The sequence below is a fragment of the Mesoplodon bidens genome, assembly GCF_964165515.1.
Source record: "Mesoplodon bidens genome assembly, chromosome: 3".
In the NCBI taxonomy this organism is placed as follows: Eukaryota; Metazoa; Chordata; class Mammalia; order Artiodactyla; family Ziphiidae; genus Mesoplodon; species Mesoplodon bidens.
The window spans coordinates 145,344,626-145,361,255 of record NC_138178.1 but is presented as its reverse complement, the minus strand read 5'-3'; the positions used below and the strand labels follow the sequence as shown (position 1 = coordinate 145,361,255).

General features: G+C 50.3%; 1 protein-coding gene across 1 annotated transcript; it reads left to right on the top strand.

The window, feature by feature from the left end:
* Positions 1–10,210: 10,210 nt before the first annotated feature.
* ZFP36L1 (ZFP36 ring finger protein like 1) lies at positions 10,211–15,688 on the top strand. Its single transcript, XM_081228614.1, has 2 exons — positions 10,211–10,437; positions 12,860–15,688. The coding sequence occupies exons 1-2, from the start codon at positions 10,381–10,383 to the stop codon at positions 13,817–13,819; spliced, it is 1,017 nt and encodes a 338-aa protein (XP_081084740.1). The 5' UTR covers positions 10,211–10,380; the 3' UTR covers positions 13,820–15,688.
* Positions 15,689–16,630: the final 942 nt, after the last annotated feature.

Below are 16,630 nucleotides of genomic sequence, written 5' to 3'. Positions count from 1 at the left end.
TCAGTTTCTCCCATGTCTGTGGGAGGTAATTAACCTGTGCTCCATAGATAATTCTAAATGCAGTGCAGGGACAGGTTTTAAAAAGCCACAGGGTGGTGTCATTTAACTCCTTTTTCTGTGTTGGGGGTTGTGACAGAAGAGAATGTTCAGGTATCAGATACTATGAGGCATGTGTGTTTGGTTCTTGGGAAGCCTGAGGAGAAGGAAGACAGGGATAAAAAGGCCTGGATTTCACCAGGTAGTGGAGCCACTGGGGGTGCAAATGGGTGGGGGGTCCTGATGGGGGCCCGGGACAGAGGCCCTAGTCTCTTCCTACACTCATACTTGTGCGAGAAAGTAGACACGTAGATTCAATCTGTCTCCCTCTCTGAGCTCAGACTCTTTCTGGGCCTGGGAGGAAAGCTGCTGTCAAAAAGTAAAAGGCCTGGCCCAGTGCTTGGTACTCAGTGGGTAGAGGGCCATCCCAAGGTGAGGCGGGGGAGGGGTGGGCTGGGTCTGGCCTGCCAGGGAATGTATAGAGAGGAAGGTAGGAAACCACAGCTCAGAGACGTGCTGCTGGGAGATATTCCTGTTGCTGCCTGCCTCCCCACCCCCAAAAGGTAAAAGAAAACCCAAATAAAAGTCTGACCCAGCAGATATTAATACTCCAGAGTCAGGGCTGGTGTGCAAGCTGCCCCCCGCTTCCCCCTTCTGTTTCTATAAGCGGCTGAAATAAATTTAGCGAAACAACCCCACCCGTCTGAGGGCCTAAGATTTCAGAACAGTGGGACTCTTTACCCTGAAAGCCCCTGTTTTTCAGAGCTGAGAGCTTTTTGTTTAAATTCCCTTTGAGAATGGAATGCTCTTGATCTAAAATAATTATTTTACAGCAGTCATCTATTCCTCATAGATAAATGCTTTGACACAGTATGGCTTGCTAGAAAGCCGATCTACAGATGCTGTACAGCTTAAAATAGTCAACTCTATGGGGCCACTGCCTAGTTGGACCCGTTGGGATATTTATTGTAACATTATTCTTTGCGATGTCTGTGTGTGTTCAGCTAGTCCCCTCTGTTGTCTGTCACAGGACAGTGGTTATTGCTGGCTAAGTTGCCAAAGTAGAGAATTACTTATTTAGGGCCTACTGTGTGCTAGGCACTGTGCCGGTCGAGTTGAGAGCAGAAAGAGCCTGCTCCTGGAGCAGACACGCTGGGGGGTGGGGTGGGGGAAGAGAGATGTCGAAAAGTAAAATGACTACAAAAAACTGGCAACTAATATCGTACTTAATAGTGAAAGATTGAATGCTTTCCCTTAAGATTGGGGTCAAGGTGAGCGTGTCCAATCTCACCACACCTATTTAACATCATAGGGGAAGTCCTAGAGAGGACAATAGGGCAAGAAAAGAAATAATAATGCATATGATTGGAAAGGAAGAAGTCAAACCATTCCTATTCACAGACAACATGATTTTCTATATTAAAATAAAAAAACAAAACTCAAGGAATCTACCAAAAAACCTTAAAACTAAAGTGACTTTTGTAAGATCACAGGATGCAAGGTCAATACATAAAAATCAACTGTATTTCTATAAACTAATAATGAGAAATTGAAAACTGAAATAAAAAATTACAATACGGTTGGCCCGTGAACAACACTGGTTTGAACTGCGCAGGTCCACTTCTTTTTTTTTTTTTTGCGGTACGTGGGCCTCTCACTATTGTGGCCTCTCCCGTTGCGGAGCACAGGCTCCGGACGCGCAGGCTCAGCGGCCATGGCTCACGGGCCTAGCCGCTCCGCAGCATGTGGGATCCTCCCGGACCGGGGCACGAACCCGCGTCCCCTGCATCGGCAGGCGGACTCTCAACCACTGCACCACCAGGGAAGCCCAGGTCCACTTATTTTTTTCAGTAGTAAATACTACAGTACTACGTGATCCGAGATTGGTTGACTCTGCAGATGCAGAACCATGGATATGAGGAACTGCTCATATTCCAGAGGGCCAACTATAAGTTATACGTGGATTTTTGACTGTAAGGAAGGATGGTGCCCCTAACCCCTGCATTGTTCAAGGCCCAACTCTAGTTCCAAAAAAAAAGGGAAATATTAGGTATAAATCTAACAAAATGTATATAAGATCTGTGTGCTAGAAACTACAAAGCACTGATTAAAGAAATCAGAGAAGACCTAAATAAATAGACATATCATGTTCACGGATCAAAAGACACAATAGTAAGTAAATATGTACTTCTTCCTGAACTGATCTATGGACTTAATGCAATTCCAATAAAAACCCCAGCAGGATTTTTTTGTGGTTATAGACAAGCTGAATCTGAAATTTATATGAAAAGGCAAAAGAACTAGAATACCTAAAACAATTTTGAAAATTAAGAATAAAGTTGGAGGAATTATACCACCTGATTTTAAGACTTATGGTAAAATTATGATAAGACAGTGTGGTATTGGCGAAGCAATGGACACACAGATCAACAGAAGAGAATAAAGAGACTCATACAAATATGGCCAACTGAATTTTGGATAGGTACAAAAGCAATTCAATAGAAAAATGGTACTCTTTTCAATAAACAGTGTTGGGATTAGACTTGCATAGGCAAAAAAAATTTAACTTCAACCTAAACCATGTTATATAAAAACTAACTCCAAATGGATCTAACATAAAACTATAGAAAATCTTAATGACCTAAGGTTAGGCAAGGAGTCCTTAGAGGTGTCACCAAAAGCATGATGCATAAAAGATAAAACTGATAAGTTAGACCTCATCAAAATCTTAAAACTTTTGCTCTGTGAAAGATACGTTGTTCAGAGAACGAGAGGATAAGGTACAGACTGGAGAAAATATTTGCAAACCACTTATTCAACAAGAGCCTGTGTCCAGAATATATAAAGAACTCTCAAAACTCAACAGTAAGAAAACAAACAACCCAATTAAAAAGTGGGCAAAAGACTTGAACAGACATTTAACCAAAGAGGACATACAGGTGGCAAATAAGCACATGAAAAGTTGTTCAATATCATTACCTGTTAGACAAATGCAAATGAAAACCACAATGAGATACCACTACACACCTATTAGAGTGGATAAAAGAAAAAATATTGACAATTATAAGTGCTGCTAAGGATTCAGAGCAACTGGAGACTCATATATAGTTGTGGTAGATGCAAAATGGCATATCCACTCTCAAATAAGGTTTGGCAGTTTTAAAAAAGATAAACCTTAACATACACTAAGCATATGACCGAGCAATCCCACTCCTACTTATTTAATAAGAACTTACATTCACACAAAAATCTATACACAAGTGTTTACTGAAGCTCTATTCACAATGGCCCCAAACAGGAACTAATCCAGTGACCCTTAACAGGTGAATAAACAAATGGTGGTATACCCATACAGTGAAATACTATTCCTCAATTAAAAGGAATGAACTATTGATACATGCAACAGCATGGATAAATCTCAAAGGCATTATGCTCTGTGAAATCATGTAGACTGTATGAGTTCAGTTATACGGCATTCTGGAAAAGACAAAATGACAGTACAGGGAACAGATCAGTGGTTTGCCAGAGTAAGGGATGGGGAGGGTCTGACCACAAAGGGAGAGCGTAAGGGAGTTTTTGTTTTTGGCGGGGGGTGGTGATGGAAGTGTTCTGTTTCCTGATTGAAGTGGTGGTTACATAAATCTATTCACACGTTTAAATTCATAGAACTGTACACCAAATAAAGGTCAATTTTACTGTATGTTAAATAGTTAAAAAAAAAAACCTCACAAATTGAAATAACTACTTTGAAGGAAACGAACATTCCATGAAGACAGATACCTTGCCTTGATGGGGGGAGGGGCGCCAAGAATGGTTGAGGAAGTGATGCTTGAGCTAGGTACTAAAGAATGATTTAGAATTTACTTGGGCCAAAGGAAGGTCAATCAGATAGAAGAAATGGCATGTGTCAAGGCCCTGGGGCAGGAGGAAGGATGGTTCATTTTCATCTGAAACTGACTAGAGCACAGGAAGTAAGTACCTTGGAGGGGTGGGAGAGATGGTGGTGGGGAGGGGAAGGGGTAAGAAAGTCAAGATTGGAGCAGTAAAAGGGTCTGATTACACTAGACTAAGGGTTTGGTTTTTATTCTAAAATGGATGGGTAGCAAAGGGTTTTAGGCAATTGTAATACAAGAGCAGGTCCAGGTTTTGAAAAAAAATCACTTGGGCTGCCGAAAAGAGGGGGTTTTGGGGGCACACAGGTATCTTGGAAAGAACATCTCAAATAGGCTTTCTCAGTCTTGGTACTATTGACATTTTGGGCCAGATAAATTTTTGTAGTGGTGAGGGGGTGTGGGGGCTTGGCCTCTGCGTTGCAGGACGTTTAGCAGCATCCCCGGTCTCTACCTTCTAGATGCCAATAGCACTGACCTTTTCTCCTCCAGTTTTGACAGCCAAAAATGTCTCTAGACGTTGCCAAATGTTCACTGGGGTGCAAATCACCCCCAGTGGAGGACCACTGCTCTAAAACAACCAAATCCAGTGCTTCTGGCTTCACAGTAGAGTCATCTAGGGAGCTTAGAAAATACAAATGCTGGGCCTCACCTCAGACCAACTGAAGCAGAATGTTTGGAGGTGGGGTGGGGCCTGGCACCTAGCATCTGCATAATTTTGAAAGCTCCCCAGATAATTCTGCTCAGAGTGATGTTTGAGCACCACCAGCCTAGTCCACCCTTTCCATCTATATCTCAGAACACTGAAGCCCAGACTACAGAAATGACCCACTGAACTGGAGGCAGAGTAGCTCCAGAACCCTATTCCTAACTCCTAGACCAGTGCTCATTCCAGTGCCTCTTAACAGCTGCACAGAACATGCCCTGGGCAAACTGTGAAAGCCCAGCCTCCTTGAGTTACCGGCTCTGGCCCTCTGAACATCCCAGTGTTAAGGCTGCCATCCTCCCTTCCTGCCACCCCTGGAACTTCTGCCAGTTCCTTCTTCTACTCCTGCTGCTAGATTCACGGTGACCAAAGTGTCCGAATGGGCTCAATAGCAAGGGTTCAGTGCAAATGGAAAAAATTTACTGACCACCTACGCAGTTCTACTCTTGAGTTCCAGGTAATATAGAAGCCCCGGCCCTGAGAAGTTCAAAGTCCAGTGGGGAGTAAACAGGTAATTTTCATAAAATGCTGCAGGCTGCAAGGCACCACTGGGAGAGAGGCACTTTGCCTGCTGGGGAGCTGCCTGAAGCCCCAGCAAAAGGAAGCCCCAGGGAGGGGTGTGCAGCAACCACCAGCAACTGCTAGCAGCTTGGAGTGGCTGGGGGCAAATGGCTCTCTGAGGTAAGCACTGTCTGGAAAGGGCTTCACCTTCCTGACCGTCCCAGAGGTGAAGTGACTTGCTCGAGGTTGTGCAACTGGTAACCAGCCGGCAGAGTTGGGCTTCCCATGAAAGCCTAGGTGGCTCAAAGCTCATGCGCTATCCTGTGTCTCTAGGCAGGCCCAGGCAAGGAAGGCAGGGTGGGGTGGGGTGCAGCTGTGGGCTAGCCTGGGAACTTAATGGAATAGTGGAACATCTCTGTCAGGAAAGTGTTAAAACAATTGATGTAAGAAGGAGGGTTTAGGTTATCTCACTGCCAGGCAATGAGAGCCCCCAGGGCCGTGCTAGCCCTGGGGCTGGACTCTCTGTCTTAGCAGGAGGTGGTGGGCTCCCGGAGCTGTACCCCAGAAGTTCCTGACACTGTGCAGAGCTGCATTTACAATAGACCTCAACTGCCCTCTCTTGAAGCCTGTGCCTGGTTTGGAGGATACTGGCAGCTGAGCCATGCCCACTAAGCACTATGATAGGGGCTTGAGGATATTGAGAGAAAGAAGAGTCTGGCTTTTACTGGGTATCAACAGGCCCCAGTGATCTAGTTTTCAGAAATATTTGTGACAACAATCAGGTGTTTTTCAGTTGGGCAGCAGATCCCCATCACCTCATCCTGACTCACCTTGCTCTTCCCCAGGCTCTGGGCCAGTGCCCTCTCCCCCTTTCCAGGCCTCGGGCCCTGCCTTGTCCAGAGCTGGGTCTGGGGGTCACAGAATGATCGGATCAAAGCTGTCAGCTGACCATTTCATGGACCTCTATACTGAAGAATCCTTTTGCAAAGTGAATACTCCCAGAATTTGTTTCATAGTTTAATAAGGCCCCAAGAATGGTTTAGTTTACATACAATGGCTGGGCATATACAAGGGTTCAGCTAGACATGAGACTAGGCACTTTACTGGCCAATTTTAGGCAGAATTATTATCTCTATTTTAGAGGATTTGGTCAGTGTCTTGAAAAGTCACACAGCTAGAAAATGGCAGAGCCAAGATTTGGATCCAAAACGGCCCAACTTCAAAGTCCTGGACCACTGATTCTCAGACCTTGGTGACTGAGTCACGAGCAGGAAATTTACAAGGAATGCTGATTCCTGGCCCCACCCCAGAGCATCTGATTCACTGGGCCTGGGTCCAGGCTGAGGAATCTGCATTCCACAAGCACTACACCTGAATCTGAACCAGGTAACTCTCCAGCAGCACTTGGCCCTTCCTCCCTCTTTCTAATCCAGGAACCCTGCCGCTGTCCCAGGGTCTCGTGTAGCAGAGGGTGGGGGGAAGGGTGGGGTCCGATCCGAAGAATTTGGGTTCTTTTGCAAATGACCTGAAGGCGGGGAGGAAGCGCAACATCGCAGGGCTTCGCAATGGCAGGGTCAGGAGGGGTCTCTGGGAAAGCAGTGCCTGGAGGGCGTTGGTGACGAGGCCTGGCCCTCCAGGGGCCAGTGACCCAGCGCCCCACACCCTCACCTGCCGCGAGGTGCGCCCAAACTGGCCGGTGAATACATCCATTGCGCTTCCCTAATTCCGAGGGCTTTCACTTTCCCCCTTCACAAAACCTAACGCCCCCAAGCCAAAAATACCTGGTTAGACCCTCCTCGCAAGGGGACCGTCTCCGTGCGAGCGGGGAGAGCCCGGAAGTCGGGCCTGGGACCGCGAACCTGGCTGGCTCATCGCCTCCCCTCGGAAGAGGCCGTGCAGGTGAAGGGGCGGCCTTCCCGGGCCCGGCGCGGGCGAGGAACCCTAGGGCTGAGCGCAGGAGGCGGGGGAGGGCCGTGCACGCCTCCCGTCGGGCTTCCGGCCCGGGTCGTGGCTCGTAGCCTTTCCCGCCACTACCGGGCACCTGCCGAGCACGTCCGGGCGGGGGCAGGCCGGCTCTGGCCCTCCTCGGCCCGGCGGGACGCTGCTGCCCGGTCCGCCGCGGCGCGGATGCCGGGTCAGCGAAGAGTTAAGGAGGCCGGCTCCCTCACCCTTGGAAAGTCCCTGAAATGACGTTGCAACCCGACAATTAAAAGAAGAGTTTAATTATAGAGACAGGCTCTGGGAGCTGGAACAAACCCGGTCGGTCGGTGGGGCCGGTAAACAACTCCGGAGCGAGCGGGCCAGGCTGGACGCCGCCCGCGGAGCCCGCGCCCCTGGGAGGGGGGGAGGGGGGAGGGGAGCGCCCTCCGGGAGTTGGGAAACGGAGGAAATTCGAGGAATCGGCGTTCTCTTTGCGGGGGGAGGCGGGGGGAAGACTCTTTAGCCAGCCTGGGGCGCCCAGGCCGCGTCAAGGTGCTCCTGGCCGGTCCCGCAACCGCTGGGGGAAAGCTGCGCCGCCCGGAGAGAGGGACATCGGGTGCGGGTCGGGACGCGCCCTGGGCCCCGCCCGCTCCGGACCCCTTCCCCCTCGCTTTCCATCCCCGCTTCTCCGCCCCTCTCTCGTCCCCCCAGCAGAGCTTCTCGAACCCTCCAGAGTTAAAGACCAACGGGCTTTTTTTTTTTGCTGGGGGAGTGGGGGAATCAAAAAACCGAAATAGCTTCACATCGGGACGCAGACAAACCTTGTGGTTTTAACGCGCACCCTACTCTGTCCTGAAATCTGGAACTCATTACCTCATCACTAAGAAACTGCACAAAACCGCTCCCCCAACCCCTCCTTCTCGAAGCGGGGAAGGGAGTGAGCAAACAGCCCTTTAAGAAAGAAACCTACATTTGAATGATTTAAATTAAGGTGGATGGAAGTTATTTCTCCTTCTGGCGCTTGCCAGATTTCAAGAAAAGCTGAAAAATGGGAGCAGGGAGAGGGAAGCAACAGGCAGCTGGACAGCAAAAGAAGAAAAGCAAGGAGCAGCAGCCGGGTTAAAAATGGGGGCCATCAATTTAAGCCAGAGGGGACAAATAAAAAGCAGACCGGGCTGGGGATCACATAGGTTTGTGGCAGCAGCCAAAGCTGTGTGTTTCGCGAAGGTGAAAAACAACAGGTTCCTAAAACGGTTGTGATTTGGAAGGTTTCCGGGTTTGCCCGGCCAAATTTATTGACAAATAAGAAATGCAGTAAAAATGTGTGGGGGTGGGGGTGGTGAGAGTGCGACTCCAGCGCTCTGCTCGGCCCGCCCCTACCTCTTCAAAGAAACGTGCTCATAATGGGGTGACCTAATTACATCGCAATGGAACCCGCTCTTAGCCACTCAGTGCACAGGGTTTCATAACAGACCCGGCGGCCTCGAGTGCTGGGAAGAAACGTGCGAGGGCCGAGGAGGCGGCCGGGCACGCGGGGAAACAGGAAAGAAACGCAGCGCCGCGGTTTCCACCTCGGTCTTGACTCCAGCACTCCGGCGGAGACCGAGGGGGCGGTGGGGGACACGTTAACAGTTTCTTATTTGGGTGGGTGGAGGGGCATCCGAACTTAACAGTAAATAAATATGTTCTTTCCAGTTTTCAAAAGAGTGATAATTCAGGGCCTTTCGGTTTCGAGGATCCCACACCCCCCTCCCCCCATCCCGCCAAAACAGCGCAGTGCGACAAGCCATATGTTCCGTTCCCGTGCGGGCGGGGGAGAAGCAACAGTAAGTTGAAAGTGTTGCCTCCCCCCATCTCTTTACCTACATTCTTAGCGAAGTAACTTTTTTTCATTGTTCTGGCATCTAGGGGGGGTGCGTGTGCGTGTGTGTGTGTTGGTGGGGGAAGTTTCGGCGCGGCCCATAGTTCGGAGCGCGCGGGGAAAGGCTTGCGTTGCTGGGTGTTTTTTTCGGGGGTGGGGGGTGGGGATTAGGGGCGTTCATGAGGATTTAGGTTTTCTTTATAAAAATATTTAAAGATTGATGCGTGAAATAAATACCACAAGGAGGCCTGTTAAAACAACCCGGCAACTATACTCCAGTAAAAATTAAACAAACACCGAAACAATCCGCCCGGACGGTGGTCTTTTTCGCGACGCTCTCCCACCCCTGCTCCTGCCCACACTCGGAGAGTGTCCGCTGCAAAGCGAGCGCGAGTGGAGACGCGTGCGGCGCGCTAAACCGCTTGGTGCTCGCCCGCGCCAGCCCGGGTCCTCCTTGGGGCGGGGGGGAAGTCTCCCTAATCCTCCTCCCCCAACCCCCACCTCCGCGCCTGAAAAAAACAAAACCCTTGGCTTGAAGGCTTTGTGCGCCCCTTACTTCCAATCTCCTCTCCCCTTGGGGTTTGCCGAGGGGAGCCGAGTGCGGAAAAGAACTCGGGAAAAGAGTTAAGTTGTGCGGCAACTTGGAGAAGTTTCAAGGGAGATCAGCTCAAGATGGGAACTGCAGCCCCGGCGCTAACGACGGGCTTCTGCTCCCGCTTGTAAAAAGAGAAAGTCGAGCCCGCCTTTCTGCCCGACAAAAAAACAACAACACAACAACCAGAACCCCGAAGAGGGTGGAATGAGTGATGTCACAGAGCCGCGCTCGCAGGCTGACAAAAGGGGGGCGCCCCTCCCCCCCTGCGGGGCGCGCGGCCCCAGAGAAGGGCGCCTGCAGCGCGGGGTAGCCAAGCGAGCGGACTCGAAACTTTTCCTCTTTAAGAAAAAAAAGTTGTGCGCGGCTCGGTGTGTGTGTGTGTGTGTGTGTGTGTGTGTGTGTGTGTGTGTGTGTGTGTGTGTGTGTGTGTGTGTGTGTGTGTGTGTGTGTGTGTGTGTGTGTGTGTGTGTGTGTGTGTGTGTGTGTGTGTGTGTGTGTGTGTGTGTGTGTGTGTTTAATTCGCCTTCTTTCCTCGTCTCCCCTCCCCCTTCTTCCTTTCGAAAGTTTCTTTTTTTTTTTTTTCCCAGAGTTTGACCGCAGGGCTGATTCAACTTCAGTGTCAATCAACTTTTTTTCCTCCTCTTCCTCATTTAAATAAGTTTAAAGCTCCTCCTCCCCCTCCGGCCCACCAAATCTGAAACTTATATAAATTGGGCTTCGCGCGCCGCAGCCCGGGAGAGTCAGAAAGGCGAGGGGCGCCGGGAGCAGGCGTGTGGGACTCCAGACCGGAGAGCCGGAGGCTGCGCCTTCCCCGCACCGGGACCTTCACGGCACACCAGATCCTAATCCCTGCCCCGTGCGAGCACCCAGGATGACCACCACCCTCGTGTCTGCCACCATCTTCGACTTGAGCGAAGTTTTATGCAAGGTAAAGTGGGGCGGAGCGTTTGCTTTTCAAAGTCTTTTCCTTTTTTCTTTTGTCTTCAAAAAGAATCCCCGAAAGTTTAGGACTGGGAACGCAGGGGGGAGAGGAGGAGAGGCGACATGGTTGTTTTTTCCGCCCCATTTTCCCCCCTCAGTTTGAAGGAATTTGACTATGCTCCCCACCCTTTGAGTTTCAACAGTTCCTGGCGGGGGTTACATGGGAATCTGGAGACCAGAGTTTTTGGGGCGAAGTTTGCGTGGGGCTGCCTGGGGGGGCGCGGGGCATTGACCAGGCAGGATTGGGGCAATTTTTCGGTGATTCTTTTCGTCCATAACGTGCTGCTCTTGAGCCGGGTTTCGCGAGTCTGCTCGGTTTCCCTGTGCGCGCTCTGGGTGTCGCCGCTGCCGGGAGGGGTTCGAGTCTCTCCAGCCTCATTGCCGGACTGTGGGTCGAGAGGTGGGGGTCCCTTGGGGAAGTGAGTCTCGGGATGACGTTTTGCTGGTAGATTTCCCCTTCTGTTCTGGAGAGGCTGGGAATCTGCGAGAAAAGGCCAAGAGTTGTGGTTCAAAGGATGTTGCCAAACGAGTTTGCAAGAGGACTTCAGTTCGCCCCAGCCCAGCCAGGCTTCCTCTGTTATAGCCGATCGTGCTGCAGACTTTGGGGTGAGAGTGGGACTCGGGTTCACCCGCTTACCTGTTTTCCGAGGGACCGCGACTCTCGATATGGAGGGGATGGGGGGGACACGACTACAAAATGCCGGTCTGAGCTCAAGGGTCTCGGCGAGGAAGGATTTAATGAGGCCCTCAAGCCGTGTAGCTTGCCAGCTGGTGTGGAAAAAAGCAAGTTTTAAATCCGGAATATTCCAGGAGTGCCGTTTAAGCGTACATAACAGAAGCCTGTGGATGTTCAAGTTTTTTCGCCCCCTCTCCCCAATTTGAAAGAGAGAAGCTGCTAGGCTACTTTTAATTGCTAAAGTGTTTTGCCTTCTTTTAAACACGTCGGGTCATGTTGCTCTCTTTTCCCAGCTTGCTTCTCCAGTCCGTGCAGCTGCCAGGGCCCCAGGGCTGCAGGGTTGGGGTGCAGGGATACCCTGGAGCTGAAGAGCAACTTCAAAAAAGTTTGAATTTCAGCTTCCCTCCCTACCTGCGCATTCCCAAACTTCAGTTGCCCTGGCGGCTGCCTGAACTCTCCCGGCACTTCTTCCTTCTCTTCCTGGCTCTCCCGCTCTTTGATCTATTTCTCTTTCTCTAGCTCCCTCCCCCCGCAGGACTTTTTAAATGAACCTCATTGTTGGGAACAGGCTCTCAACTTGGTTCCTGTAATCCGCTCTGTGGGGTGGTTGCTGTTACAGATTCCAGATCCCCCGCAGCTGATCCTAAGGGACCAACTTTAGAAATCGCACAATGACACCCACATGGGCTGGGAGCCAACTCCCAGGTCCCCTGCTCACACCCTTTCCAAATCTTGGGTACAGCTTGGGCAGGTGAATAGGGTCCCGTTGGAACAGAGAGCTGCCTTTGGTGCCTCTGCCCCCCTCCCCCAAATCCATTATTGACTGGGAGGAGGCTGGGGGGATTTGGTGCTTTCCTTTTCCTTCCCACCTGCAGCTTTGCGTTAAAGATTAAACACTGGCGCTCTTATCCAAGCGTGCTCTTGCAGCCAGGAGACTAACTGCAAAGGCATCTTCCCAGTGGAGGGGGTGGGGTGGGCAGTGACTGGTGGGAGAGATCATTGTAGAAGGCACCTCTTCTGGGAGCATGGGGCAATGAGTTTTGTATTCGGGAATCACATCCCTCTCCCTGCCAACCCGCCCCCCTGCCAATCCGGGATTTCTCTTCCTGCCCCTCCCTCTCCCCTCCCATCAGCAAGGTAAAGCAAAGGCAGTCTGGAAATCTGTTGCCAAAGGAATGGAATGCTTCTGAAGGAGGAAGTTGAGAGTCTCAGGCCAGGTTTGGGGGGAGGGCGGCGGTTAATTAGGCAGGGACTGATTAAAAGGAGACCTAGCTCCTAGTCTCCTGAGGGTGGGAAACAAGAGTTTGTGAGTTGTGTGAGATATTTTCAACGCAAGGATCTATTTGGGAGGTGAAGAAGTTGGATTTAATGGATGAAAGTGGTAGCTTTGGGGACAGGATATGAGGGTGCATTCCAGGGATCGACGTGGAGTAGGTGCATGTGTAAAACAATTTTTCACACAGGCCAGGAATTTTGTGGCTTCTTATGCCTGGGGTCAGAGTAAACCCTCTAGGCTGGTTGAATGGGAGAAAGAGGGTGAGGGGTTTGCCAGGGCAGAGGTGGGGATGGTGGGTTCCTTTGAGACGGAGCATTTCTGATCGTGGAGGGGACTGCCCATAGTGGGTACCCTTCTGGGCCTGGCGGATGGCCTTTGTCAACTAACCGCCGTCTCTCTTGTCTCTCTCTCCTCCAGGGTAACAAGATGCTCAACTACAGTCCTCCCGGTGCCGGGGGCTGCCTGCTGGACAGGAAGGCGGTGGGCACCCCTGCCGGTGGGGGCTTCCCCCGAAGGCACTCGGTCACCCTGCCCAGCTCCAAGTTCCACCAGAACCAGCTCCTCAGCAGCCTCAAGGGCGAGCCAGCTCCAGCTCTGAGCTCTCGGGACAGCCGCTTCCGAGACCGCTCCTTCTCAGAAGGGGGCGAGCGGCTGCTGCCCACCCAGAAGCAGCCGGGGAGCGGCCAGGTCAACTCCAGCCGCTACAAGACGGAGCTGTGCCGTCCCTTCGAGGAGAACGGAGCCTGTAAGTACGGCGACAAGTGCCAGTTCGCGCACGGCATCCACGAGCTCCGAAGCCTGACCCGCCACCCCAAGTACAAGACGGAGCTGTGCCGTACCTTCCACACCATCGGCTTCTGCCCCTATGGGCCCCGCTGCCACTTCATCCACAACGCTGAGGAGCGCCGTGCCCTGGCCGGGGCCCGGGACCTCTCTGCTGACCGTCCCCGTCTCCAGCATAGCTTTAGCTTTGCTGGGTTTCCCAGTGCCGCTGCCACCGCCGCTGCCACGGGGCTGCTGGACAGCCCCACGTCCATCACCCCACCCCCCATCCTGAGCGCCGATGACCTCCTGGGCTCGCCCACCCTGCCCGATGGCACCAATAACCCCTTCGCCTTCTCCAGTCAGGAGCTGGCGAGCCTCTTTGCCCCTAGCATGGGGCTGCCCGGGGGTGGATCCCCAACCACCTTCCTCTTTCGGCCCATGTCTGAGTCCCCTCACATGTTTGACTCTCCCCCCAGCCCTCAGGATTCTCTCTCGGACCAGGAGGGCTACCTGAGCAGCTCCAGCAGCAGCCACAGTGGCTCAGACTCCCCCACTTTGGACAACTCAAGACGCCTGCCCATTTTCAGCAGACTTTCCATCTCAGATGACTAAACCAGGGTAGGGAGGGCCGCCCCCCCGCCTATCCAACCCCCCACCCCGACCCCGCACCCACATCCCCTACCCTTCCCTCCCTACCCATCCGATTCCTGACAAACCCCTACATTAACAAGGTTAAGCTCAACCCCTTTCCCCCAGGACCTTGGAATGCCCCCTCCCTACCTTCTCTTTAAACGCCCCTCCCCCCCAACATAAGGACAAGTCAATTTGTCAATAGCTTCTTCTGGCTAGAACCCCCCCCACCTCAGTTTTATAGCCCACTTACCATGCATAACAGACAAGTCCCATATTTGTCAGTAGATGCGTTTTTTTTCCAGCTTAAGCCTTAAGTGCCAAATCACAAAAGAAAAAGCAGTAACAGTTTACAGAAGCAACTTAGTGCCTTGTGATCTAACTTTGTCACTGTGACTACATTACCTCTTCAGCGCCAGAGGGCACCCGTGGGCCTCCCTGAGCCTGTGCCCAGGGGGAGGGGGAGGGGGAGGGGGCGGGGAAGGGGGGGTACTTAGAACCAGCAGCTCCCTCCACTGGCAACACAAATGCACCTTTCCTGATTTCCAGTCTCCCACACACTTCCTTCTCCCCTCTCCCCAGTAACCCCCCCGCACCCGCCTTGGGAGAGTTGTTGCCAGACTTGGGTTTTTGGGGAAACCTAGCTTGACATTCAAAACCTTTTTCTTCCCGACCTGAACCTCTGTTGACTAATCTTGCCTGGGTTCGTGTAGGTCTGCAGGAAGGAAGACTGCAAAAGCGGATGAAGATTGTGACATAAGTGGGACTTTGTGATTTAATTTTTTTTTTCTTTTGTTTTAAGTGGGGAGGAAGGGGAAGCTAGATGGACTATGAGAGACTTGATTTTGGTGCTAAAGTTCCCCAGTTCGTATGTGACATCTTAAAAAAAAAACAACAAAAAAATGAGAGAAAAGCTTAAAAACATGTAAGGGGTGAGCAGTTAATGGTATTCATTCCACATACAATATCTGTGTAAAACGATTTCCTGTAGAAGTAGCTTTAATGGTTTTTGCTCTAGAATACCGTAGGTCTATCCTTAGAGCACTCACGCCATGCTTTTTTCCCTGGGTTTTAAACTTCATATAACTTCAGAAATTGGAGAGCAAAAATTTTGCTTGTCACTGCACATCAATATAAAAAAGCTTATTTAACTTATCAAAACGTATTTATTGCCAAACTATGCTTTTTTTGTTAATTTTGTTCATATTTATCGGGATGACAAATCCATAGAATATATTCTTTTATGTTAAATTATGATCTTCATATTAATCTTAAAATTTTGTGACGTGTCTTTTTCCTTTTTTTCCACAGTTTTAATATATTATTCTTCAACGACATTTTTTGTAACTTTACACTTTTTTTGGTTATTTTATTTTAAAAAAATGAAAAATTAATTTAAAAAAATGCAAAAAACTGTTGGATTATTTATTTTAGAAATTTCCCCCCTTTGTGTTGGACTGCAAATTGAGTTTCTTTCTCTTTTGGCCTTTCACAACTAGGACTGAGAATGTATGTAAAAGTTCTGTGACAGTACAGAAGGAAAACAACTTTTAATGTATAGCTTCTAAAAGGGAAAAAAAAAAAAGAAACCCTTTGACTTCACGTGCCCATCTCTAGACATTCCGATTGCAGATTTGAGGTTCTGGATTCCAGGTTTTGGAGTTTTCCAATGTTAATGCAAACAGAACTGGCACACACACATTAAGATGAATGTAATTATTATTCCTCTTGCTGGTCACTACCGTCGCTTTCTATTTCTCTTTCTTTGTGTGAATTTATTTAAAAGAAAAAAAAACTTTTTGTAACGACTATTTGCAGTTTAAAAATCAATAAACCCATTTTTTCAAGAAATTGATGGTGAAAGTGGTTTTGCTTGGTTTGTGGTTTTACTCTGCCTGGAGGCTTGTCCTTTGTAGACGATGTAGGTGCTGGGAGGAGGAGGAGGGGGGGCATTGGTTGATTTCTCATCCTTACAGCTAAACCAATGGCTGGTTCCTTTGGTTGAGGCTGGAAGTCTGCTGAGCTTTGAGGGGGTGGGTAGAGGTTTATTGCAAAGCAGCCTGTATTTGTATTATCTGCCCTGTTGTTGGTTGTTGACGGGTCCAGCCTTAGCTACCCTTGCAGCCTCGAAGTTTCTTCAGAGTGAGGCATGGGGGCTTACTGTCTTCTCTGCCTAGCCTGTGGTCTTAATTCCTTTGGGTAATGTTTGGGGTGCTGAAATGGTGAAGAGGGGGATGTAGCACGTGGCACTCCAGCAAACTTGGATTTGAGTGTGTCCTTTTATTTGGGTGCTTCCAGGCTTTTTTTTTTTTTTTTTTTTTTTGGCCGCGCCACCTGGCATGTGGGATCTTACTTCCCTGACCAGGGATCAAACCCGCTCCCCCTGCACTGGAAGCGTGGAGTCTGAACCACTGGACCGCCGGGGAAGTCCCGCCAGGCTTGTTTTTTTTCCCACAGGAAACTGACCTGAAGCCCTAGCCTCGTAACACCTATCTGGGGTGGGTATGACGAACCATTGCAGGCTCAGAGGAGCTTCCAGGGTGGTGGGGGGCTCAGTCACAGGGGACTGGGAGCAGAGGTGGTTTCACTTGGACCCAACATGCGCTTCTGTATTTGGAGGGCTGTTAAAAGGAAGGGGTATGAAAATGGCCAGCGTAACAGGAAGTCATTCTTGCCGCCTTAGTCTTCGTTGTACCCCTGATGCCATGCAGGATGGGTAGGCTGTCATCTTGGGAAGGGTGAGGTCTACTTGGCTAGAGGAACCCCAGCCGATCGATGTCAGATGACCACTTA